At 29.6% G+C, this 27541-nt stretch overlaps 3 protein-coding genes across 5 annotated transcripts; 1 reads left to right on the forward strand and 2 right to left on the reverse strand.

Moving 5' to 3' along the window:
- The first annotated feature begins 32 nt into the window (after window positions 1–32).
- Window positions 33–7195, forward strand: LOC111042429 (putative ATP-dependent RNA helicase me31b). 2 transcript variants are annotated; one of them, XM_022327035.1, is made up of 11 exons: window positions 33–209; window positions 1801–2187; window positions 2256–2334; window positions 2401–2635; window positions 2721–2864; window positions 4436–4530; window positions 4645–4767; window positions 4841–4969; window positions 5042–5222; window positions 5287–5498; window positions 6318–7195. In XM_022327035.1, the coding sequence occupies exons 2-11, from the start codon at window positions 2120–2122 to the stop codon at window positions 6390–6392; spliced, it is 1341 nt and encodes a 446-aa protein (XP_022182727.1). In that variant the 5' UTR covers window positions 33–209; window positions 1801–2119; the 3' UTR covers window positions 6393–7195. The 2 variants fall into 2 exon arrangements, with proteins under 2 accessions (XP_022182727.1, XP_022182728.1); XM_022327036.1 differs by having other exon boundaries at window positions 2259–2334.
- Window positions 7196–9745: 2550 nt separating this feature from the next.
- LOC111042433 (heat shock protein 70 A1-like) lies at window positions 9746–12122 on the reverse strand. Its single transcript, XM_022327049.1, has one exon. The coding sequence runs from the start codon at window positions 11853–11855 to the stop codon at window positions 9939–9941; it is 1917 nt and encodes a 638-aa protein (XP_022182741.1). The 5' UTR covers window positions 11856–12122; the 3' UTR covers window positions 9746–9938.
- Window positions 12123–20670: 8548 nt separating this feature from the next.
- On the reverse strand, window positions 20671–27194 carry LOC111042434 (polypeptide N-acetylgalactosaminyltransferase 35A-like). 2 transcript variants are annotated; one of them, XM_022327051.1, is made up of 12 exons: window positions 26331–27194; window positions 25910–26115; window positions 25681–25822; window positions 25431–25597; window positions 25223–25356; window positions 24458–24702; window positions 24271–24388; window positions 23969–24121; window positions 22311–22553; window positions 22145–22246; window positions 21956–22087; window positions 20671–20965 (listed from the first exon to the last, which is right to left on the reverse strand). In XM_022327051.1, the coding sequence occupies exons 2-12, from the start codon at window positions 26103–26105 to the stop codon at window positions 20831–20833; spliced, it is 1767 nt and encodes a 588-aa protein (XP_022182743.1). In that variant the 5' UTR covers window positions 26106–26115; window positions 26331–27194; the 3' UTR covers window positions 20671–20830. The 2 variants fall into 2 exon arrangements, with proteins under 2 accessions (XP_022182743.1, XP_022182742.1); XM_022327050.1 differs by having other exon boundaries at window positions 25910–27194.
- Window positions 27195–27541: the final 347 nt, after the last annotated feature.

Genomic DNA, 27541 nt, shown 5'->3' on the forward strand with positions numbered 1-27541 from the left:
AGGAGGAGTGGAGGAACGAACGTTTTTGTTGTTGCGAGTGTTGCGACCGTTTCGCGCGACGTCATTTATACGTTGATTGTGTGACTATAGATGTTATTTTTTGCCCGTTTTCTCGAAAAACGAATTGAACTGCGAAAGACGACGTCCGCCCGACAGACGAACTGAACACGAAACGCGAGCCGCCCGTGGACATTCCGCCGTTGGATTTGGTAAGTTGTATTTTCGTGTACGTACGTACCGACCGTACGAGTGGCGCCGGCGAGAAACCTCGTTGTTCGCCGAACACCTGACCGCCGCCATTTTGTCGCGGTGGTGGTGTGATGTTATTGTTATTGTTGTGGTCGTCGTACTCTGATAAACTTATAGGCTCGCGGCGGCAGAGGAATACGCGTCGACGTTAGGCCGGCAGCCAGCCGAGCCCGTGACGCGCCTAATCGTCGTGGCATGTCCGATTTTGTGCCAAACATGGCGTGCCACTTCCTGGTAATGACCCTAAACGCCGTGTTTGATACTCGACATTGGTCGCGTTCTACTAGTAGCTGCCTTTAGGAGGGTTTACATCTCTTTCGTCTTTTTGAATTGGTCTTGTCGACTCATTTGACCGTCCGATGGGTTTTTCCGTTACACCTTAACACCCAAATACCTGTTCGCCGAATTGCAGTCTTTTAAATTATATTCGCTGTCAGCTGATGAACTGTTTCAAATAATCACTGCAACACCCCATACCCCGATATCTCGTTCACTTAATATTCGTCAAGTAGGTAATCGCCGACTGTTCAAGTGTGTATTTAGGTAAATTGTAATTACGGTTATCAAGAAAACAAATCGGATCTCTTAAGTACGTCGGTCGCGTGTATACTCTGTTCTAACTTTTTCTTCTGTAATCTATTTATAGTAATAGTCAACTCCCGAATGTCGATAAACTCGCACATTGTATTATGACGCGGCATAATTTATCAAATATTGCTTTGAATTTGGTTTATCCGGCTGTTAAATTAATTGTGTGTTTATGAAAATCACATGGTGGGTTTGGTCGACTTTTGTTCTCTTTTTTTACAAAAAAATATGACAAATAATTAAATAGATAGTAGGGTTTTTATTTGTAGATTGAGAATTTTCACCTAGTCATTTGATTCATATCATGAATTATGTTCATGCACTCTATTAAACCTATTTAAATCTACATTACATTTCACTGGAACTAATAAACAGCACTAAAAATGATGACATTTTCTAATCGGTTTTATATATTAATATAATTTTATAAATAGTTAAAAAAACTGTTCTTAAATATATTTTTTATGAAAGTTTTTAAAATATAACAGTGCTTTCTGTGTTCTATAATATATATTTTTTTTTATCATTAAATTGCCTAAATTGGGTATTACCGATTTTTATTGATTTTGTTTAAACTAGAAGTTTCTTTTAAAATGTATATATTTATAGGTACAAATGTTCAAATTCACAACTGTAATTATATCTTCATAATTTGAATATACATTTAATAAATCAATCATTTTTGGTATTCATTTTGAAAATATAAATGTGCCTATAATAAACAATGTTATTATAGAATATGATAATACAATTTAAAGCCATCTAATTTTTTCAGTATCAATAGATATTAGTGGTAAAACCCATTGATATATTAGATTATAGGTATTAAAATGTCTTGATAAATATTTAATTGACCATTTAAAAGTTAAAATTAGGAATTAGATTATTTATTTTGTTTTTCTATTTATATAGAAAAACATAATAGTACACATGTTTTTATTGTTAATTGTTTTAATTTTTCAGGTTTATTAAAAGTTTTTTTCATTGGAATCAGCTTTTTGTTACTCTTCGTTGATAGAGTGATATCAACCCAAGAAAAAAGACATTATTTTCATAAGTGAAATATAATAAAGTTTTCTATAATTTAACTTACATTTTTATAAAGACAAAAGTGAATACTTCATAGTATTTTTATTAAATGTTGGTTATTTTTTTTATTTGTTGTACATAATAAAGTCTAAGTAGACACGTTTTAGTGTTAAAAAGTGATTGTTTTATCGTAAATTAAACAATTTTTTTTTGTGTACACACGTTGGTTCTTTAGAACCTCAAAAAAATTTAGATGCTTGCTACAAATCACAATAACTCTGGGATCAACCTCAGTATGCCCAGCAAACAGTTAAACAGAATGTAAGTTACTGACAATAGTTATAATACCTATTAATGCTTTAATACTATAAAACTGTTTATGTTTCCAGTAGCTTTGAAGGAATAGATGATGCCGGTTGGAAGGCCAAGCTTAAACTTCCGCCTCAAGATCACCGGATTAAAACAAGTGTGCGTAACATATTCAATGAATACATTGAAATACATAAAATATTTATTTTTAAAATATGTTTATAGGATGTTACTTCAACTAAAGGAAATGATTTTGAAGAATTCTGTTTAAAACGAGAATTATTAATGGGTATATTTGAAAAAGGTTGGGAAAAACCTAGTCCTATTCAAGAAGCAAGTATTCCTATAGCACTTTCTGGCAAAGATATATTGGCAAGAGCAAAAAATGGCACAGGAAAAACTGGAGCTTATTCTATACCTGTACTTGAACAAGTGGACCCAAAACTAGATGTTATACAAGGTAAAAACTGATCTCTTGCTTGATTTTTAGTTATTAACTTAACTCAACTTTTATTAAATTATTGTATGAATGTTTTATTTTTCAGCACTTGTGATTGTGCCAACCAGAGAATTAGCATTACAAACTAGTCAAATATGTATTGAGCTTGCAAAGCACTTGGACATTAGGGTCATGGTGACTACTGGTGGTACTAATCTTAAGGATGATATTCTTCGTATTTACCAAAGAGGTAAGATTTACAAGTAATTTTGCAATACCTATTTTTTTTAAGGCAGGCTCTAAGCAAGGGGTTGCATTAGTCATCATTGAACATCGTTAATGATATATTTTAATTTTTCAAACAAGGAATTTTTGATGTATAATCGATGTTGCATTTTTAGGTTAATATAAACATTTATTTTTATTTTGCTCTATGATGAAAGTTTTTGGATTCCCCTTCACTTAAAATATTTATATGAGTGAGATTTAATAACTGAGAGCTTAATACCAAATGCTTTTTTTTAATTAGGTATTTCTATTTATACCCATGTACTAAGCAATAATTTATAATTTGTTGGTGTTGAAATATCTGCCACTCCGATAAATTTGAGACAAATATAATTTTTTTCCAGCTTGTAATTAAATAATTAAATTTTAATTCATAGTTATCTAAAAAGTTCTAATTACTTGTTTGAATATAATGTATATTCTGCTCCATGATGATATATTTTGGATTCCCCTTCACTTCAGACATATGAGTGAGATATAATGTTTGAGAGCTTTGAGTACAGATAATGTTCTTTTCTGAATTATATACTTATAGCCATGTATTATTAATAAGTTTTTAAGTGACACAATGTCTGCCACTACAAAAAAATTCTAAAAGAACTACAATTTTTTCCAGCTTCTTGGAAATATATTATAATAAAATATTAATTCACTTTTCTAAATAGTTATATTTGCTTTTTATTAAATGTATATGTTCTTTTTTTTTTATTAATTATAAAGTGTTCCTGTATGTGATAACATATTTTAACAGTTGATAATGCATAATTATTTACGACATTATAAGAAATTATTATATATTCTACTCTGTGATGATAGATTTTGGATTCCCCTTCATTTAAAACTATGAGTGAGATTTAGTGTTTGAGAGTTTAAATTCCAGATTGAAATACATATACTGTGTATTCGTAATTAATTAATTAAATTAATCTGCTCTATGATGATATACTTGGATTCCCCTTCACTTTAATTTTATGAGTGAGAAATTATTTTTGAGAGCAATTTGCTTAGGTGCTGTAGATTTTTTTTAGCAAAGTTAGATAAGTAGTATGGTTTATTATTCTAATAGTACTAGCTATTAAACCAAAAGTTGCATTTACTTGATTCTCATATTTCACATAAAAGACGAGTTTTGGTTATCCATAGTGTTCTTCTCACGTGGCATGTAATACAGCTTCATACCTATCTCAAAATTCTTGTCTTAATTTTTTTTTAAGAAGAGCTCAGTAATTATCTTTTAATCACAACAGTATTAACTTATATGTTCAAAATTTTAAAACAATTTTTTGATTAATTACCTGCAAGTTTAATATAATGTTTTAAACTCAGTGAATTGGGCTCCAAATACTAATTTTTTGATATGCTATTGCCTACCGATTGCATTCAAGTTAATAATATATACCCCACAATCTTTTGTTAGTGAGCAATTAATTTCGTTCTTTAAAATGCAATTAATTATATTCTTGAATTTTTATAGTATTAAATTGTTGATAATATGCATCATTAATATGGTATATTATAATATTTTATTTATAGTGCATGTTATTATTGCCACTCCTGGAAGGATATTGGATCTCTTAGACAAAAGCATAGCTAAAGTCGATCATTGTCGGATTTTAGTCTTAGATGAGGTAAATACATTTTCTTATTAAATTACTCTCCTAAAAACATCATTAAAATCTTCGTCAGCTAACTTAATTGAATATTGTTAGTTATCAATTTAATAAGTTAATTTTTGTTTTTAGGCAGATAAACTTTTGTCACAAGATTTTAAAGGTATGTTAGATCATATAATTTCAAGGTTACCGTCTGAGAGGCAAATCCTCCTATACTCTGCCACATTCCCTCTGACTGTCAAACAGTTTATGGTACGTACATCATCGAAATCAATGAAATTACTAGTCTATAATGTATTAATCATTGTGTATTTTTATGTCTTAGGATAAACACTTACGTAGTCCATATGAAATAAACTTAATGGAAGAGCTAACCTTGAAAGGAGTTACTCAGTATTATGCATTTGTTCAAGAAAAACAAAAGGTTCACTGTTTGAACACTTTGTTCTCAAAGGTATTTTATTAGAACGATAATCAATCTTTTTCTTAGTGAAATATTTACGTCTTATATTCTTCTTTATTTTAGCTTCAAATAAACCAAAGTATAATATTTTGTAATTCAACACAGCGTGTAGAATTACTTGCTAAAAAAATAACTGATCTCGGCTATTGTTGTTATTACATTCATGCTAAAATGGCCCAAGCACATCGTAATCGTGTATTCCATGATTTTAGAAAAGGATCTTGTCGCAATCTTGTTTGTTCTGGTAATTTAGTTAAATATAGTGTTGTGTTCATTGTAATTCTTTTGACACATATATTTTTTTACAGATTTATTTACGAGAGGTATTGATGTACAAGCTGTAAATGTTGTGATAAACTTTGATTTTCCCAAAATGGCAGAGACGTATTTGCATCGTATTGGTAGGTCAGGCCGATTTGGACATCTTGGAATAGCCATCAATCTTATCACTTATGATGACCGGTTTGCTTTACATCGCATTGAACAAGAATTAGGCACAGAAATAAAACCCATACCTAAAGTAAGTTATTTGCACTGAAACTTCTTGTTAATAAAGGAATACTATCACTAAAACATAAAGTAATAATAATTTAGGAGCTCATTTAAAATGAATAGAATTATGAAAGTTACCAACATATCTTATATTTATTTTGTACAAGTTTATAGAATTAATAATCTAGCCACTGTTTAATTTTCGTTCATAATTAATCCATTGAGGGTCAATGTCCAATTTTGGTCATTCTAAATACTGTTCTCTGTAAAGTTAATCCAAAATGAATAAAATTTAAAAATCTTTATCTGTTTTCAAACTTATTCCAAGATTATGCATTAATTAATTTGTCAAATGTAAAATAACCAAAATATGGAGATGTAGAGGCACTTTCATCAATAATAATTGTGAGTGAAATGTTGCGAATTGCTTTTGTTGCCAAGATTTGCTGCTAAAATATGCAGTTTTCGTAATTAATTAATAATTATTAATATACTTATTTAATTGCTACTGTTTCACTTACTTCAGTTACTTATTTTGTTTCATTAATGTTAGTGTATTTGAAATAAAATTCTTTTATAAATTTGAATTTTAAATTGTTCACATTTAGAAACCGTTTAATTACAAAAACTTTAATTTAATTACAAAAAACGGCATAATCCTGGACGTTACTATTATTCGGCACAGTCGTATAATAGGGACAAATGGGTCACTGCCCAATGTGTCACAATTGCATGGGTTCTACTGTATTAATAATTATTATTTTTAAAAAAAAATAGTATAACATTATTTTTTTCGGAAAAAGTTTGTTAAATTTATTGTATAACATTCTTTTTTTCTATCTTGCAGGTAATTGATCCAAGGTTATATGTTGCACGACCAGAAGATGTAGATATTAATGAAGAAATGGACCTTAGTAAATGAAAAATCCTCCTTCCTCAACTATTGTAAATACTTGTATCTATAACAAACTCAATACCTAAATACTTAACTTTAAGACTCAAAGAACCCAAGATATATACATTTTATTTTTCAATCGATCCAAAGAAAAATTTATTCTAAAAACTATTTGCAGTTCACTTAAATTTTTATTTTTATTTCGTAAATTCATAACTAAAATCTCTTCTCTTGTTTTTTTTTTATTATTATTAGTATTATTTTTATTTTCATTTCACAAGAAATTTATGTTGCCTTGCATGGTAGTACTGTATCTCGTTTAGGTGACTTAAACTTCTTGGATCAAGCCTTTCGTGAACAGTACTACATTCTTGCCACATTGGCATAAAATATGTATATATTAAAGATAAAAACAAATACCCTCGCTGTTGTCCAATATATTGTACATAAGAGTATATTATTTATTATATTTAAAAACATTAAAATTTGTTGCTATTGAATAAGCGAAAAGATCTCTAATGCAAGTGCGGCTATTAAAAATTGATCCAAATTGTGAGCTGAGAGTACAGCTATCTCAGTTACAGTACAAAATGATTAAAAGCTGGAACCCGTCCTACAAAATTGTATTCTTAGTATTGGCTTATGAAAACATTCACTTCAGCCCGATTGTTTTCTTACCAATTTAATTTTTTTGGCTTAATTATGGACGGTAAAATTTTAACTACTATTATGTATTTGACCTAATAAATAAATCTTTCAAAAATTTGTTTCATGTTCATAATTTGACTTGGGATTTCAGGGCTGAAGTCAAATTATGTATGGGGGGAAAATTCGTTACATTTTATTTTTTTCTTGATGAAATAAATAAGTACCATTTTTGTTTCAAAACTTAGAAACTAAATTAAAAAATAAAATAAATATCTTATTATAGTTTGACAAAATTTGGTACTTGATTTTCTTTTTCAAAAAATAAAATATGATGTTGGCTTTACTGCGTTATTAGGAGTTATATTACTGCTACATCGAAAAAAAAATATAAAATAATCTTAAAAAAATGGTTGTTAGTTTCAAAACAAATTTTATTTTACTGAATTAAAAATTAATATTTTAATCAAAACCGACAGTCTTGTTACAGTTAAAATTATATTTGAAAATAGGACCAAATTCTATTAGACTTTCAATAAAATATTATAAGTTAACCTGCATATGTAATTTTTATATAAACTATAAATCTCGTTACCCGTTTAATTAGTGTATAACATTATTTTCTCTATTATGTATTATTAAAATTCACTGTGTATCCAACTATTTTCATGTCAAAAAAATGTATTGTTATATACAAATTTGTGTAAATTTGTAAATGGATAGAAAAAATGAATTGATAACAACAATTAAATAAATCCAACTTTCAACCGCCATTTAAGTGTTTTTTGTTTATCCTTAAAACTCTTCTGCATAATAATTTATTGGTTCATTCAATGAATATTGTTATGTGAATACATATATTACATAATTAATATTTTTCAAAGTTACAATTTAACAACTAGCATTAATTGTGTTATATAGATTATGTGTTTTTCTTAATTAAAATTGACCACAAATAGAAACATAATATAATGAAAGGTAAAGTATTGATTAATGTTGCCTAATAAATCCAAATAATGAACATAAAGCTGAAAACTAATAAGTGATCAGGAGGTTCTTAATTAATTTAATTGTATACTATGTCATCGAAAATCAGTATCCCGAATTCAGTATCTATGCAAATATTAGAATTAACAACGTTATATTTAGTTTAAGAAGTTAATGCAAGACCCATTTCTTAAAGCGGTTGGAGCTTTTTTTTTTGTCGTCACCTACTAGAAATGTAAAAATACTTTGATCTTATACTTTGAAAGTGATTTCTTTCTTAATCCTTAAGGCGAATTTTGATTATATTAGGTATTCATCTTACGATTTATCCTCTTAACATTTTTTGTTTATTTTCTACAATATATAGCTTGGAATATAATATTATTGACAGTGTTAGTTCAATATTTATTTTTATTTAAATATTAAATCAGATGTATCGTCTTCGGGTGTATATTATTTAGTCTGATTTTTGGTTTGTCTCCAACTCGAATTATGTTATACTATAGATAAATACTAAGAGATACATCTTGATTCATGATCCTCATATTCACGTTTGGTCAATACCTGCAAAAAGTCCATTGCTGAATCTGGGTAAAATATTAATTTTCCCAGTCATAGTAAATACTTATTGTATACCATCAAGTAAAAACGTAAATTAAGTATACCTATAATTTATATTACTGTATTATAGATTTACAATAGTATACTGACTTGTCCATGGAATCCATTGGTATGTTCTACGTATTTTTAACTTTTCTCCTAAACCATGATGAGAGCTAGATATTTGGTTGGTAGCTCTTTAAAAAGGACTTGACAGGTAAGAAACTAGATACTAATTTTAAAAATTAATTCACTTAAACCGATGAAAAAAAGTCAAATTACTTAAATTTTTCTTTTACAATTCATATCTGTCAATTTTTACACAATCGGAGGTTAAAAAAAAATCAGAATTTAAATCATGGTGTTCTGATTGATCAAGGATATGAAAATTCTTCCCATCATGTAGGTATATAATTTTTCTGGTAGGAATGTGAATCTAGTAGATGGGTACTTTTGGTTACTACTGTTACTATTATTCTTTAGTTGTAGTCAAAATTTAAAAAAACAAAGTTGAGCGTAAAACCAGAATAATTTATTATGATCGACATAAGTAGGAATTTTGACACAATCACGAACATTTGAAAATTGTTAGTAAAAAAAATTATACATATTTACATCTGAAATTTTAAAATACAAACGATATTTCTCATAAGATTTTCCACCTTCAATAAAAAAAAAAATTGTAAACAGAAAATTCTAATTATTTTTCAATGAAAATGTTCAACTCCCCTCCCTCTTGAGTATATTACCACAGAATATATTCTGTGATAATACCTATATTCAATCAGTTCTATAATTATAACGAATTCTCATTCAGCGATTTTCATTCTGTTTCCATCACCTAAAATTCAATAATAATAATAAGAAATATACAAGTTTTAGATTTTTTTAAAGCATATTTTTATGTATCTTAAGTCTCATAACTTTCCAGCATTACCAACTTGTATAGTTATAACTAAAAACTTGAAAAAAATTCCAGAACTTGTGAGCATAATGAACGTACCAACAACGTTATGTAATAACTAATAATTGAGTACATACTAAAATAAAATACCTATATTATAGTTACTCCAATATATATGTTGGACGTTTTTAATTAACATCAAAACAGTACATGGTTCTTCCGGGGTAAATAAAAAGGCAAAATGTATACAGGCTATACAGCTAATAAATACTTTTATTTTGTAAAAACTTAGGTACCTAAATATTACAATATCAAAATCAGTCTTAGCTTACATCTACTGAATAACTTAGAGCTTAGAGTAGAAATAAAAATATAGGAAGTAGTTAACAATGGTATTTACAAACATAATAATTAATGAGATTACATGGTTCAAGGAATTAATCGACTTCTTCGACGGTAGGTCCTCTAGAACCTGGGAAACCGTGTGCACCGCCGGGAGGCACGTCGCCGGCTTGTCCTGCACCGTGTATCTTCATCATTAGAGCCGAACAGCTCTTTTGGATTTCCTTTAGTTTGTACTCGTACTCTTCTTTGTCTGCCAACTGATTGTTGTCCAACCACTGGACGACCGCGTCGCACTCCCATTTGCCTGTGTTCCTCTCCGATTCGGTCAACTTGTCGCCGGCCTCGTCTAACGCTTGTTTAACTCCAAACACGTAGCTCTCCAACTGGTTCTTGGCAGCGATCTTGACTTTTTGTCGCTCGTCCTCTTCATTGTACTGTTCGGCCTCGCTGAGCATACGATCGATTTCGGCCTGGGACAGTCGACCCTTGTCGTTCTTGATGACGATGTTCTTGGAGCGCCCAGAGCTGTTGTCCTTGGCCGACACGTTCAAAATTCCGTTGGCGTCCATGTCAAAAGTCACCTCGATCTTGGGTACACCCCTGGGAGCCGGAGGTATGCCGGTCAGGTCGAACGTTCCCAACAGATTGTTGTCCTTAGTCATGGCTCTTTCCCCTTCGAACACCTGGATGGTGACGGCCGGTTGGTTGTCCGCGTACGTGGTGAACGTTTGGGTTTGTTTGCACGGAATCGTGGAATTGCGATCGACGATTTTGGTCATCACGCCGCCGGCAGTCTCGATGCCTAGCGACAGGGGTGTGACGTCAACGAGCAACACGTCTTGAATCGCAGAACTCGTGTCGCCACTCAGAATGGCCGCCTGTACCGCGGCACCGTAGGCTACCGCTTCGTCCGGGTTGATGGACAGGTTGAGCGGTTTTCCGCAGAAATAGTTTTGAAGGAGACTCTGGATCTTCGGAATCCTCGTCGAACCACCCACGAGCACCACGTCGTGTATGTCGCCCTTGTCCAGCTTGGCGTCAGTCAACGCCTTCTCCACCGGCTGCAGAGTCGATCTGAACAGATCTGCGCACAGCTCCTCGAAACGAGCTCGGGACACTCGGGTGTAGAAATCGATACCTTCCATCAGAGCGTCAATCTCTATTGTGGCCTCCGAGCTTGACGACAACGTTCTCTTAGCCCGTTCGGCAGCCGTTCTCAACCGTCTCAGCGCTCTCGGATTGGTACGTACGTCCTTCTTGGATTTCCTCTTGAACTCGTCGGCCAAATGACTCACCAGCCGGTTGTCGAAGTCTTCGCCGCCCAAATGCGTGTCGCCCGCCGTAGACTTCACTTCGAATATGGAACCCTCGTCGATCTGCAGAACTGACACGTCAAACGTGCCACCGCCCAAATCAAATATCAACACGTTCCTCTCTCCTTTCAGATTCTTGTCCAGGCCGTACGCCAGAGCCGCGGCCGTCGGTTCGTTGATTATTCGCATTACGTTCAGGCCGGCAATGACCCCCGCGTCCTTGGTCGCTTGTCTCTGCGAATCGTTGAAGTAAGCCGGCACCGTGATGACAGCGTCCGTCACGTCGCGGCCCAAATACGCTTCCGCAGTCTCCTTCATTTTCGTCAGAACCATCGAACTGATTTCTTCCGGCGCAAACACTTTCCGCTCACCTTTGAATTCAACTTGGATTTTAGGCTTTCCACAGTGGTCCACCACTTTGAACGGCCAGTGTTTGATGTCCGCTTGCGTCTTGTCGTCGTCGAAACGACGGCCGATCAAACGTTTGGCGTCGAATACCGTATTGACGGGATTCATTGCCACCTGGTTCTTAGCCCCGTCGCCGATCAACCGTTCGGTGTCGGTGAATGCCACATAACTCGGGGTGGTCCTGTTACCTTGATCGTTGGCGATGATCTCTACTTTTCCGTGTTGCCAGATACCCACACAGGAATAGGTGGTACCCAGGTCGATACCGATCGCTGTTCTTCCAACCATTTCGCCAATAATTGTAGATTTTGTTCACGCACAATAAATACGAAAAAATAAATATCTATTATAGGTACTTAAGCGCACCACAATATTCGATAACGATTTAAAATCACTGTGTTTAAAACCGCAATGGAAAATTCGTGTACAACACTGAAAGTCGCGTAAAATAGCACGTAATATTATGTGTGTCTCGCTCGACGAATAGCACTGTAACCGCGCGTTTATTCTTCGAATTCAAATTCAAAACTGATGCCGGTCAGCGCGCAGCCAACGCTTATATACCCCACCGAACGTTCGAGAAGGTTCGAGACGATTCGCGAGCGCTGTTCTGGCCGCCTGGCCGTCCCCCTACTTCACCGCTACCAGCTGTAGCACACTTTTTACTTTTCACTACTATAGTACCTATAGGTGTAAACATATATATAATACGGTAATGGTGTTGATACTGTACTAGAACATTCGTGAATTTTCTCCGTCTTTCTCGTTATTTACACCGACTTTGCTTACTGCTTATTCAAACTGATTTGTTTTTGTACATACCTAAGTAGATATGTACCTATGTGTAGGAAGTTTCATAATATATGTGTAGTAAGGTATTAGGTTTACGATATCAAACAAAGTTAATCTTTTCAATTACAGAATAGATCCTAAACAGAATGATTTTACAATGATGTGTGTTATTTTTAAATTTTAAATATTTTAATTTCGCGTCTATGTAAAACCCTGTTTATTGTTACTCCATGAAAAAAAACAAAAGTTTTCGACAAAATTGATTTTGTTTTTTTTTTCAAAAAAATTTACAATTGCATAATGTATAACTCTAAATATTTGAAAACTCCAACAAATAACCATATTATTCGTTTTTACGAGACATGGTATAATTTTTCAATTATTTGTACCTTGGCAGCTATTATTATAGCTAGGTAGGTACCTAGCAGTTCCCTCGACGTCGTCGGTTAAAAACTGGAAAAAAAATGTACCTATTCGAAATTGCTTATTAGTTCAGTTTATTTGAGATTTCAGTGTGATATGTTTATATAAGTTCATAACATTTTTGATCGTGAGTAGGTATAATAGCTGGAAAACCTGGGCGTAGATAGGATTTTTTACCCCACTGTTTTACTGTAAATTATTTAGCGGATAATTTTTTTGAGAATTTTGATGACCTATTGAAATCAAAATTCCAACGAGTAGTTTTCTAGTTATTACACACTTTGTGCTAAGGATAATATAGTTTATAATTGGGAAGAAGGATATGCTTACATAGTGTACGTTGTTATCTATAGTCTATACGTATATAATATAAATTAATACGTCATTTTATGTTTATTTAGTCAAACACTTTGGTAAATTGCAAGTAAAACCGTCATGATTTATTTAGTTCTTATTCCATGCGTAGAACTGTATGAACGGTATGAATTATTATCCTTAGTACAAATTGTCTAATAACTGGGAAACCATTAGTTCGAATCAAATTTCTCAAAAAATTTATATGCTAAATAATTTAAAGAAAAAAATTTGGGGTTCACATTTGAAAAACAGAGGTTCGTATCGCCACAGGACACTCCTTAAGTGGCACAAAAAATCTCAAGAAGATGATAACATGTTCGTTGAGTATATTTAAAGATTCCAAAAATCAGATTTTGAAAAACTTCATTATTAATGAAAAAAAGGGATGTGAGCATATTTGTTGGATCACCCTGTTTATATAAATATAATTTAAATTTGAAGGTCATAATAATACAATTACAAAATTCACCAATTTCGCCATACAGGTACCTCAATATTCAATAATAAAAAATAAAAAATATAGCTGATGATATTTTTTTTTTGGAAAATTGCTCTCAGAACTTACAAATTTCAAAATATCCTCATCTGAATAACATTTACATCTTTACATCATTTATTTAACAAATCTTCATTTTAAAAATTATTATGGATATTTCCTGGTCTATAATTCAAATTTTTAATAAGTAAACTTGTGTTGCTTATCTATAGAGCCTCAGATATCATTGAATAATTAAATAATATATAGAATTTGGATATTCGATACGGACCATAGAGTTGTAAATGTATTATTCCACCCTTCTAATATATTATTTGCTCAACCTATACGTTTTAGTTATTAAAAAGAATAGTCCTTTAGAGGTTGTCAGTGCACTATATTAGTACTACACATTATTGTTTAATAAGGTTAAGTACACATTCCATACAAATATATGCTATGCCTAAATTGTTCCTCATTTGCATTATTTATTTTAAATTTTCTTTTATAATATAGATGAAATACCACCTCACAAGAGTCAACTGAAAATCACATGATCGTATTACCTGCAAACCAAATTACTAGACACAGAAAACTAATGAATTAATATATCTTGAAGCCTAATTTTATATCTTGATTTTAAGTACGATTAGAATAGTAAAACATTGTCACGTATTCGGGTATTCCTTATTGTTTTAATTTTTGAAACCGCTATTATATACCCAAGTACCCAACCGAACTTTCGAGAATGTTCGATACGCTTACTGCCTGGCCGCCTCGCCGTCCCCCTACTTCACCGCTACTAGTTGTAGCAAACATTTTACTTTTCACTGCTGTATACATATATATAATACGGTAATGGTGTTGATACTGTAACAGAACATTCGTGAATTTTTTCCGTCTTTCTCGTTATTTACACTGAGTTTTCTTACTGCTTATTTAAACTCAACTGTTTTTGTTTTTACATTAGTAGATATGTAGCTAGGTGTATGAAGTTTTACATGGGTGTAGTAAGGTATTAATAAAAAATTAAGGGAAAACAGGAATTTTTATACAAAACCAGTTTTTGAAAAAATAGATTTTGGTTTTTCGTGTAATTCTTACCGTAGATACATCCAATTTTCACTGAATGTTTGTGTTAGCATTTGGTTGACACCATACAATTTTTAAAATATTTTAACTCGTGTAGAACTGTTTATAGGTATATGCAATTGCCAATTATTATTTATTATTTATTTCATTATTGGTTTTTTTTAAATTAAGGTCGATAAAAAATTGTTTTCTTCATCAAAAAACTTGTAAATGTAATTCAAGATTTCTCGTATATTCTTGTTAATGGAAGTTAAAAAAAAAAGTTGAGCGTAAATCCATAATAATTTTTTAAGAGCGTTTAAATTTTGAATTTTTACAACATTGGTTATTCACTTGATTTCTCTTGGAGACTGTATCGATTTTCTTAGTTTATTGTTATACAAAAATGAATTACTGTAGACTCTTGAAGATTTACACCATATGTTTATTCATCAATTTATATACTGGGTAAAATTTTCAAAATGTTTTGACTAGTTTTCAGTTGTTCAAGGACATTTTCAATTTTCATTTTTTCAATTTTTTTCTATCAATGTCAATAAAATTTAATTGATTGGGTCAAAAAGCATGAAAATCTAAAACAAGACTTGATATGTAGCTACAATAAAAATTGAAAAATATTAAAAATGCATTGGCATGATTTTTTTTTATAAGTATTTTAAGTTCAAATGTTGACAATATTTATCAAATTGAAAATTGATAAATGATGAAAATGATTTTGTAGTTATAATATTATAAAATTTTCAATTTTTATAGCTAAGGATTGAAAATTTAAACAATATTACTTAGCGTGACCGCACACTGGTAAAGCAAAATTGACTGAAGAAATGTAAGTCATATTTAGTCATTTAGATTTATTCATAATAAAGCATTGTTGTCGCTCACTAGATAAAACATAGTTAGTCAAATAAAAATGTATCAAGTAGTCGTCAAAATGTCGTCCGACTAGGAGGAAGTTACTATTCCTATTTTATGGTTTCTTTTAAGAGAAATTGAATAGGAAGAAAATAAAAAAAAACTTTGGGTTCATCCTTTGAACTTGAAACGAACTGAAAATAATACAATTAAATGTTTTATTCATGAACTTCGAAATGACGAATGTAAATTTAGAAATCTTACACGAATGAGTACCTACACGTTTGATTATATTCTAGAAATACTTAACCTATGAAATTCGAAAACCTGATAATAATTTCAGAAAAAGTATCACTCCAGAAGAGAAATTATTGATGACATTGAGGTAAGTTAATAAAAATTCTAAATAATTAGATATTAGATTCTGAGCGGAGCATAGCGAAATAATGTATTGATTTTACAATGATGTGTTTAAAAAAAAAAAAATTTCGTTTATCTTATACAATGATTTATCATTGAATTAAATTATAACATATCCATTAAAACGACATGCTTGACAACTACTTAACAGCAGAGCGGTACCCTAACCTAACGGTAATAATTCTCTTTTTTTTCTACAATATCAATAACATATTGGTACATTTTAATTTCATAATCTTGTTAATAAATAACTAAGATATCATACATTTTTCTGGGTTTGATGCAGTATAAATAATTCTGCAACTATGTAATACGAAATAGTTACAGAAAAGTTCATCGACGGCCATATGAAGAGATTATTAAATAGATTAAGCTCTGTTATCATTTTACAAATAATTTGCAAATAAATTACCCACACGGTATGAAAAATATAAGATAGGGGGCGACTTCACGCTACACCCCCTTTTGAGCTACGAATTGATATATGCTGCTAACATTTTGCAAATAGCCGCTAACTTATTAATAATTTTGAGTCCAAAAATCATACCAATCATTGGTGTTTATACGTAGGTATAGTTTATAGTATAATTTAAAATTATATTATGTAATACACAATTGAAATATACTGCTTACAGAAGTATTTTACAGAATATATCTGGCTACTATTTAATATAAGTTCAATATGGAATAATTGTTTCTTACCCTTATAGTCTTAATGCATGGTAATATTACAATAAACGTAAATTAATAATTTATTTTTTTAAATGTATTTATTAATTCTTTTTACTCTATATTTGTAGGAACATAACATGGGTTATTGAATATTATAAGCTCATGGTCATCAAATAAGAGCTCACATTAATTAATAACAATTTTTATTTTGTTTTGCTAATAAAATAGATTATGTTTTTCAGATCTTCAAATCGTCTTCATTTTAAATTTACTTTATTAATTTTTAATTAATAAAGTTAGAAATCGTGGTTCATGGTTCTCGTCATTTATTACAAAACGTCAGGTCGTTACATCAAAAACATTTTTCGCTACCAGACTGTTTCAATCCTCTGCCGACTTTTTCTCATTTTTGTGCCGGATCCTGGAATCATGTCACTATAATAGAATTATGGCCATTTATGGGTAAAGGGAAAATTAAAAAAAATAAAATTGATTTAATTAATTATTGATTCTTATTACTTTTATTTATCTTGTAACAAACGCTTAATATACATTTAAAAATAATAGAATATAACCCTTTTGTCTTTTTGTTTAATTAAAAAAAGACATCTCTTATTGCTATAGTTGACTTTTGTACCAATGTACATGTCTTTTATTTTACTCTTTCACATATAAAATTACATGTGGTTTTATTTTTGTTGAACTAAGGGTACTTTTAATTTATTTTGACAAATCTTTGCCCACTTCCCATCTATTTACACGGCTTACATACTCTATATAATGATCATGTCCATAAAAAACGGCTCCAGATAATATATATCTAAAAATTATTTAAAACAATTAATTAAATAATATATTATTTTGAAATAATTTTATACAATACCTGTTATTGTTAATTGTCAGACTACACTGCAAGTCAGCCAATGAATACTCTTGATATTCAGTAATTTAATCTGTTTCAATAAATAAATGATTTACGAGAATTCTCGTTACATTTAAAAATCCCAAACAGTTTAGTTCTGTGTATTTTAGCTTTTTTACTTCACTGTATTCTTTCAAACTATAAACTCCATATCATTGAGATTGCTGAATGATGATTTTAATTATTACTTCTGTAAATTTATAAGCCTAATTTTGAATTTTTTTCATGTCTTGACACTTCTAGAGTTTTATATTAAGTTATAGATTAAAAACAATATTGTGAGATTCCGGACAAAAAAATGGACTCGCGACAGTAGTGTATCTAAATGGCCTATACGCAGAGTTCCGTGTTCTGAATTGTTTAGATTTAAACACTCCGAATAATATTATGTTTCGGAATCTGAAATAAAATATGTATCGTGTCATCCAAAGAATTCAAAAACTCGAAAACTGATAACAACATATTATATTATATCTGTAACAATCTGACTACGCTCGTTTGATGGTGTTGAGAATAAATGAACAAGAGTTTGTTTTTTTCTTTATAATTTGAATACTTTTTATTTAATTAATACAAAAACACAATAANTTTCCTGGTCTATAATTCAAATTTTTAATAAGTAAACTTGTGTTGCTTATCTATAGAGCCTCAGATATCATTGAATAATTATATAATATATAGAATTTGGATATTCGATACGGACCATAGTGTTGTAAATGTATTATTCCACCCTTCTAATATATTATTTGCTCAACCTATACGTTTTAGTTATTAAAAAGAATAGTCCTTTAGAGGTTGTCAGTGCACTATATTAGTACTACACATTATTGTTTAATAAGGTTAAGTACACATTCCATACAAATATATGCTATGCCTAAATTGTTCCTCATTTGCATTATTTATTTTAAATTTTCTTTTATAATATAGATGAAATACCACCTCACAAGAGTCAACTGAAAATCACAAGATCGTATTACCTGCAAACCAAATTACTAGACACAGAAAACTAATGAATTAATATATCTTGAAGCCTAATTTTATATCTTGATTTTAAGTACGATTAGAATAGTAAAACATTGTCACGTATTCGGGTATTCCTTATTGTTTTAATTTTTGAAACCGCTATTATATACCCAAGTACCCAACCGAACTTTCGAGAATGTTCGATACGCTTACTGCCTGGCCGCCTCGCCGTCCCCCTACTTCACCGCTACTAGTTGTAGCAAACATTTTACTTTTCACTGCTGTATACATATATATAATACGGTAATGGTGTTGATACTGTAACAGAACATTCGTGAATTTTTTCCGTCTTTCTCGTTATTTACACTGAGTTTTCTTACTGCTTATTTAAACTCAACTGTTTTTGTTTTTACATTAGTAGATATGTAGCTAGCCACTAGGTGTATGAAGTTTTACATGGGTGTAGTAAGGTATTAATAAAAAATTAAGGGAAAACAGGAATTTTTATACAAAACCAGTTTTTGAAAAAATAGATTTTGGTTTTTCGTGTAATTCTTACAGTAGATACACCCAATTTTCACTGAATGTTTGTGTTAGCATTTGGTTGACACCATACAATTTTTAAAATATTTTAACTTGTGTAGAACTGTTTATAGGTATATGCAATTTCCAATTATTATTTATTATTTATTTCATTATTGATTTTTTTTAAATTAAGGTCAATAAAAAATTGTTTTCTTCATCAAAAAACTTGTAAATGTAATTCAAGATTTCTCGTAAATTCTTGTTAATGGAAGTTAAAAAAAATAAGTTGAGCGTAAATCCATAATAATTTTTTAAGAGCGTTTAAATTTTGAATTTTTACAACATTGGTTATTCACTTGATTTCTCTTGGAGACTGTATCGTTTTCATTTTTTTCAATTTTTTTCTATCAATGTCAATAAAATTTAATTGATTGGGTCAAAAAGCATGAAAATCTAAAACAAGACTTGATATATTGCTACAATAAAAGTTGAAAAATATTAAAAATGCATTGGCATGATTTTTTTTTATAAGTATTTTAAGTTCAAATGTTGACAATATTTATCAAATTGAAAATTGATAAATGATGAAAATGATTTTGTAGTTATAATATTATAAAATTTTCAATTTTTATAGCTAAGGATTGAAAATTTAAACAAAATTACTCTTAAGCAACTTTTCATACAATTTAAAAATATTAAGAATACAAAGGTTTTATTTTTCTGATAACAGACAGAATTATCCTGCTATTCACGAAATTTGGTCGTAAGGATATATTATATTGTGTTCATGGAATCTAGGACATTTCCTCATATGCTTCTTCCTATCTGTTTATTATTTAAACCACTCGTTCGAATTTCATTTGGATACATCTGAGCGTAGACAGGAATTTTAATTGTTGGGTGTTTATGTATTCATTATTTTTAAAATAAACCCTACTGAACTGCTGTAGAGAAGTTACTCCTCCTCCACCCACCCCCTCCAATGAACTTTTTCCTGAACATGCTAAAAATTAAAAGTAAAAATATTAAACACGATATAAAATGAAAATCAATGAATACACAAATGGTTAAATTAATATACAGGGAGATCCAACAAGTATGTACAAACCCCTTTTTTTCTTTAATTACGAAGTTTTTCAAAATTTAATTTTTTGTATCTTTAAATATACTCAAAGACCATATTTTCATATTCCTAAAACTTTTTACCACTTAGGAGTGTCCTGTGGCGATACAAACTTTTGTTTTTCAAATGGGAACTCCACTTTTTTTTTGTAAATTATTTAGCGGATAATTTTTATGAGAATCAAATACCACCTCACAAGAGTCAACTGAAAATCACATATTTGTATCATCTGCAAATCAAATTACTAGACACAGAAAACTAATGAATCAATATATTTTGAAGCCTTATTTTCTATTTTGATTTTAAGTATTATTAGAATAATTGTAAAACATTATCACGTATTCCTTATTATTTTTATTTATGAAATAGAATACCTGCTATGATCAGTGTCATATGCTTAAATTAAGGTTAAATACTCGAAATATATAGTAGCACATTTTTATTTTTTCCAACGATTTATCAATAAATAGTATTACTTTAAATTGTATATAATATAAATATAGATATTTAATATATTTTACTTTATTATACTTTACAAAATTTGTTTTTATGGCTATAGATCGATACAAGTTATTTGATAAGATAATACTGTTCAAGTTAATTACATCAATAAAACACATCCCATAACATTTTTAAAGTATTGTAAATTAAACAATAACTAAATTCCATTTGTTGTATGAGCTTTCGTTATTGCAAATATTCATTACAACTTCTGCATTTATCCTTTTCTCGTTCACACTTAGACACGTTCCAGCTGCTAAGTTATAAAATGCAGTTCCCTTCTATAAAAAACAAAAATAAAACAATATTTTCAAAAACATTAAATTATGAAATTTTTAAGAAATAGTGATTATAATTTTAAATTTCAAACCAAAAAAAAAAATAATTCAGAAATAAATTAGTTTTACAATGTTGTTTTTCTGTGTACACTTTTTCAAATGTCTTTTAAATATGGGCACATTTTAAAATAAAAATTGAAACTTGAATGTTTACATATTGAACTTATTAGTTTCCTAAAACACTTATTACGTGTTAGTAAATTTTATAAAAATAAAAAATAGAGCATAACTAATAAGTGATAAAAATTGTTTAAAAAAATGTTGAAGAAACTAGTTTGAAGTGCCTTAATTCTTTAGGCAAATATATTGGATATATATACTATAGTTCCAAAGTAATTATTTATCTATAAAATGATTTAAACAAATTTTTTTTTATTGAAATAAATTATTATACTATTATGGTCAACAAAATAAGAATTTAATACACAGTAATCAATAAACATTTAGATGTAATGGATTCATTCTTTGATCAATAATAATTATGCTATCACATTTTGTGTATACAAATGACTAGGTCTATAAATTGTTTGTATATTGTCCCAAGAAGAAATGGTACTATTTTGTGTTTGAAGTCTTCTATGTTAAAGTCAATGTAGCCGCTAAAATGACTATTTTTTTTGCCAAGACATGATAACTTTCACCAGAGTTTAGTTTCAAAGAATTTTGTTTTTAAATTTTAGGGCTCCCTGTAAAAGTGTCATTTTTAAGAAGTTGTATTTAGGCAATTCTTTTGCTCCTTCTGGTCACGGGCTCACAACTCGTCTTTGTGTATGTATACTCAAATACTCCACACCAATTACCCGCGTCATACATATTACGCACACACATGCACATGTAATTTAGTCATTAAATCAAAATATTACACCTATCTTTGAAAAATTCAGATTTAAATTTAAAAAAAAATATATTAAATATGATAAATAATAAATATACATCATCAGTGTGTTTCCAACGTTGAGAACTTCCAGTTTCACTGCACTTTCCTATAATTGGATTGCCTGAAGCACTATCCAAACATAAGAGTTTTGATAAGACTAATTCTTCTTTATCCGTTTCATACCATATCTAAAATAATTTCAAAATTTTAAAAATCAGTAGTTTTATGTAAATCAAAATACCTACCTGTTCTTTGTTGCGAATACAAGATCTAAGAACTAGTCTACTATTTTTGGTTTGGTGTCCTTTTATTGGATGAATGCACAAATTTGTATTGCTTAAGTTAATCTAAGATCAACAGAACAATAATTAATAATTATGCATTCATATAACAAAAAAAAAAAATATTTACTAAAAATTTTGCAGTGTAGTTACGAATTCGTTTATTCCATGGTTGAAAAATGGGTTTGTCAACATTTTCTAACTTTTTATTAAGGCGATCAGCTTCATCAGTTGGTAATAACATTTCAGGATAGACATTTTCTAAGTACCATTCAAAATTGTTGCATCCCAATTTAGTACGTAAAGCTTTTCTTTCAGACACATCACCATAGTCTATACGCAATAAATCCATTCGTTTACTAATGAAGAATTTCTGTAAAATAGAATTTTATTAAATCATTAAAAGAAAAGTATAGTAAATATGAAAGCGGTACAAAATTTCATGTACAAAAACAAGAGATCTACATTGTGATCATAGTCATATAAATAATTTATACATCTATGATAATAATTATATAACTAGCTGAACATCCTGACTTTGCCAGGATACGGTTTTTTTGGCCAATCTTATATTGTATATTATTTGTTATATAGGCGTATCACGGTTTGAGTGTATCTCAGTTTTAGTAATAACTTAGTTCACAGACAAATCAGAGTCAGTATACCAAGCTTTGTGAAATAATTTAACCTAGATGGGCAATTGCAAGCGCAAATTGGATTTAATACTTTGTATATTTTTAACTACTTATCTATTTTAATTTACTACCCACTATACTCTCTAAACTTTTCTGATATCTCTAAAAAAAAAACCACTGAGATTTTTGTCAAATTCAATTGAGTAGTTTTAGTGTTTATAAGCTACACACATACATTTGGTTTCTTTATAAGATATAGTTTCTTTATTCCAGTCCATAAGCATGACAATTTGCAAGATGCATGCTTATACCTGATCTATCCAAGTAACCAATGGCAATCCTTTATAAAAAAAAAATGTAATACTAATTTCTACCATTACTATATAATATAACCTGCAACCAATGGCCACCATTTTAAACAACAAAAAAAGTTTCAATTTCCTCCATGAATTTCAAGATTCCTGTTTGACCACCACTTTAAAATACGAACATTGGAAAATCCTTTCTTCTTACACATCTGATCATTAGTGGAAACATTATTCAAAATTTAAGTTCACACATTTTGTTTTTGTAGTTTTGAAATATGCGATGAATGAGTGAATGTACAAGTTAGTGATATATTTTGACTTATATATAATATATAAAAATATATGTGACCTGAATTTTGGTTTAATATAACTGTTAAGTGTATCTTATATCTTTACTGTGGGATATACCGATACCTATATTTGGTTATTGAGTTTTGAGTTTATTGTCACAATTATACATTTATATGTACACTCACATATCTACACACATGCACAGTTAATACTTAGGCCATGTTTAGTCTCGGTCTGGAACACTAAAGGCCCATGGATCAGTTTTTTTAAGGGGCCCCAAAAAAAAAATACTAAAGTCCTGGACCATGTAACAAAAAATTTAGCCTAAAAATAATGTACGGTTTAATTTTTCCATACTTCCATAAATATTTCACGGGGTCCCTACTCCCTATAAAGACTAGGAACACGCTAAGCAAATAAAAAATTAATGACATCCTAAAAAAAGGAGGCTCCAGCCGCCAAAATAGAATAAATAAAGTTATTAGATCATACTTATAATACTTTTTACAAAAATAGATATCATATTAGACCACTACCAAGAATTAAGAACTCACTTTAAAATCATCCATCCACACATTTGCTAGGCGCAAAGAATTTCTAGCCATTGTGTCTTCATGATTTGGAGCTGAATATGGTCGATGCTGACGGAATACATGTCCAACGCGTGAACATGGTTCAATGTAAAGAGAACCTCCACACATCCATACCTAAAAATGAAAAATAAAAACAATGTATATTTAAAGTGATTCTAAATAAATGTCATGTTATAAATAGGTTAACTCAAATGTCTAAGATAAATAACTTACTCATGCATTATAAATCATTTAGAATAGACATGGTATCATTTATTTCTTACTCGAAATGATAACTCCAAATTTTCTCCACCCCAAATATTCATTCCAGAATCATATTGACCAATTTCATTGAAGTACTCTCTATCAACAGCAAATAGTCCTCCAGCAATAGTAGGTGTCCTACAATTAAAATAAATATGGATTATAAAAGAAAATTAATTGTATATTGTATAGTAAATAATACATTACTTGATTGGTTTCACAAAATCTTTATCTGTAACTAGGGTACCTTTTGGTAAACTATCCCATTTAAAATGTAATCCCCAATTAAAACCACCTCTCACTAATGGAGATGATTTATAATCAAATGTATCTGGTTGAATAATATCAATAATAGGCGCAATAATTTGTGTGCGATTATTACGAACTCTTGTCAATAGTGGTTGAATCCAATCAGTATTTACTTCAACATGACTGTCAAGAAATATTAAAACCTGTTAAAATGAAAGAAATTAACAAATTTTAAAAATTAGTTAAGCAAAGAAGAAAATTAATACATCACAATTAGTTTGTGATAGTTTAGAAAAAATACACATACAAGGTTTTACGATAAAAAGCAGTTTATAACTATTACACAAGACAGACTTATTTTATTTTTAATTTCATGACATCAATTGTTTTATATACTGATTTTAAAATTGTGAATATAAATTATTGATCAAACTAAGACTAAATGAATTAAGTGCAGGTGGTTAGAGGAACGATGCGCTCGGTATCGATTTAATACGCATAATACTGATTGCAACACATTGTAGCTAATTGAAGTTTATATTATATACTTATGGGAGTTGGTGTGACTTATTGTATAAATGTTACACAACATATTCTTATACTTTTTAAACATTTAATTATTTCATCTATTATTGTAGACCAAATACCTTACACTAATAAATATTTGTCTACATAAATGTATTGAATAATAATTATAAAATAAATATGTAGTCCTTTAATTACTTGACCAGTTGCTAAATTAGCTCCAAATAATCTTGCACGTATAAGTCCTTCTCTTTTATTGGTTTTTTTAAGATGGACTATACCCTGTAATATTTCATCATGTATGTATTGGTCTACTACTTGGTGAAGATTTTCTATAACAAAAAGGAAATTAATTATGATTATACAAAACAAAAACCAAAGAAAATTACTTTTGGATTTTACTAACCTGAATCACTAAAATCGTTAATTAGTATGACTTCATGTAAAAGGTTTTTTGGTGTACGTCTAATGACTGACTGTATAGTTCTAAAAAGAGCTTGTGGGTGTTCATTATAAAAACAAATTATAATACTAGCACTGGGTAAGTTTTGATCATACTTTATCGTTGAACATCTGTAAAAAAAAATACAAAAAATATAATTATTTATTATGTATAAATTGCATTTTATACTTTTTCAAACTCAACTTTAACTTACAATTGATGCCTAGTGTCAGGTAATGTCTCACGATAATTACCTAGTCTCAAACTAACCAAAGCATTGAAACCATGATCTTTGTATCCTTTATCCCTGGTAGCCATATCGTCATCAGTTTTAATGATTCCTAAATCATTAAGATCTACACAAAAATGTTGTCAATAAAAGAATTAGATAAATAATTGTAAATAAGATAAGTATTAAATAAGTAACATGCGTGTACACTAACCATTTTTATCCATATGATTATTAAAGTATTTAGATTTCTGTTTTTTCACATACTCAAAAGTATTCTCTTTTCGAAAGAGTTTTACATGTGAGTAATTATCAGGCCTGGTATTAAGTTTCCAATACATATACAAACTTAGAGACCAAGTAAGAGATGTAAACAAGCAACCAAATAAAAAAAATTTGTACCCGTTCATTTCTAATAAACTTTTGGGAAAATAATTCATTACTAACTATAATAAAACAATTACAGTCATTATGTTTTTAAATTCAGATGATATTATATAATTATAAATGTATAGGTTAGAGTCTAATCTACACAACAGTATCCAATAATAATAATAGTGAATAAGAACATTAACTTTAACTTGTATGAGTAATGAGATCACAGATCATATTATGATTATTATTAAAAAGTATACCAAAAAAATTGCGTAGTGATGACTGTCGAGTAGTATCGTTTGAATTTATATGTTACTTATGATTGAATTACTTATGCAGATATGCAAATATGCAATAATTATTCTCTTACTAGAGTAGATTTACAGTAATTACTAATTAAAATATTAAATTAACCCAAACACCGGATCCGCAAATGTAAATCGTAAACGTCCAATGTAATACAGTTATGGTTATTGTATATTTGTATAATAGATAACAAAGAGTAATGATAACAAAAACATTCTGTACCGCACGAAATACTTAAAAATTATAATTTTAAAATATTTGAGTATTTGACTACACTGATAAAATCAAGATTGCGAAGAAGAAAATTCTATAATCAACGATAATCCATATTTGATATCATGATATAAGAATTTTTTAATTCTCAACATTCAATGTATACATTTTTAACTATTTAATATACAAAGTGAAAGGCTAATTAATCGTGATCGATATCTAGTACACTTGTAGGTACAACTGCAGCAGATATACAGTTATGCAAGAAGTGCCGAAGTACAACTACTGTAGTAGTACCATAAATAATATTATAATGGTAGGTAATTGCCATTTGGACGTTTTCCGGCTGTGCCTAAGGTTTTTGATGACACCCAAAGTTTCTCACTAAATCAATATATATATATTATTGAAAGGATGTCAATTGTCAGCTCACCATTTGTTTTATTTCTCTGACCCACAAGGAGTATGGCAAATGTATATTCGTCAAAACCAACTCTGTGTTGTTACTTGTAAATTGTAATAATATATTGAGTTCAATATTCACCAATTATTAAAGTTTAAGCTAACAACGTTACGTGTCTCCATGTTAGCTTTTTTACTATATTTTAATTTTTATACAATTTTAATTATTTAAACGCTTATAACTTACATAAAAATTAAAATATAAAATAGCCAACATAGGAACACAGGTAAATAAATAATGGCAGGTAATGTTCTTAACTTAAAATGTGATGATAGCAGATAGGTGAATTCAATCTAATAATTAAAGTCAGGGGGTTGGTTACTTGGTTCTGTTTAACATACATTTGTGTAAATTTAAATAATAAACGGATAGGAAGAAGCATATGGGGAAATGTCCTAGATTCCATGAACACAATATAATATATCCTTACGACCAAATTTCGTGAATAGCAGGATAATTCTGTCTGTTATAAGAAAAATAAAACCTTTG

Source organism: Myzus persicae, unplaced genomic scaffold (genome assembly GCF_001856785.1).
Source record: "Myzus persicae strain clone G006 unplaced genomic scaffold, MPER_G0061.0, whole genome shotgun sequence".
Lineage (NCBI taxonomy): Eukaryota > Metazoa > Arthropoda > Insecta > Hemiptera > Aphididae > Myzus > Myzus persicae.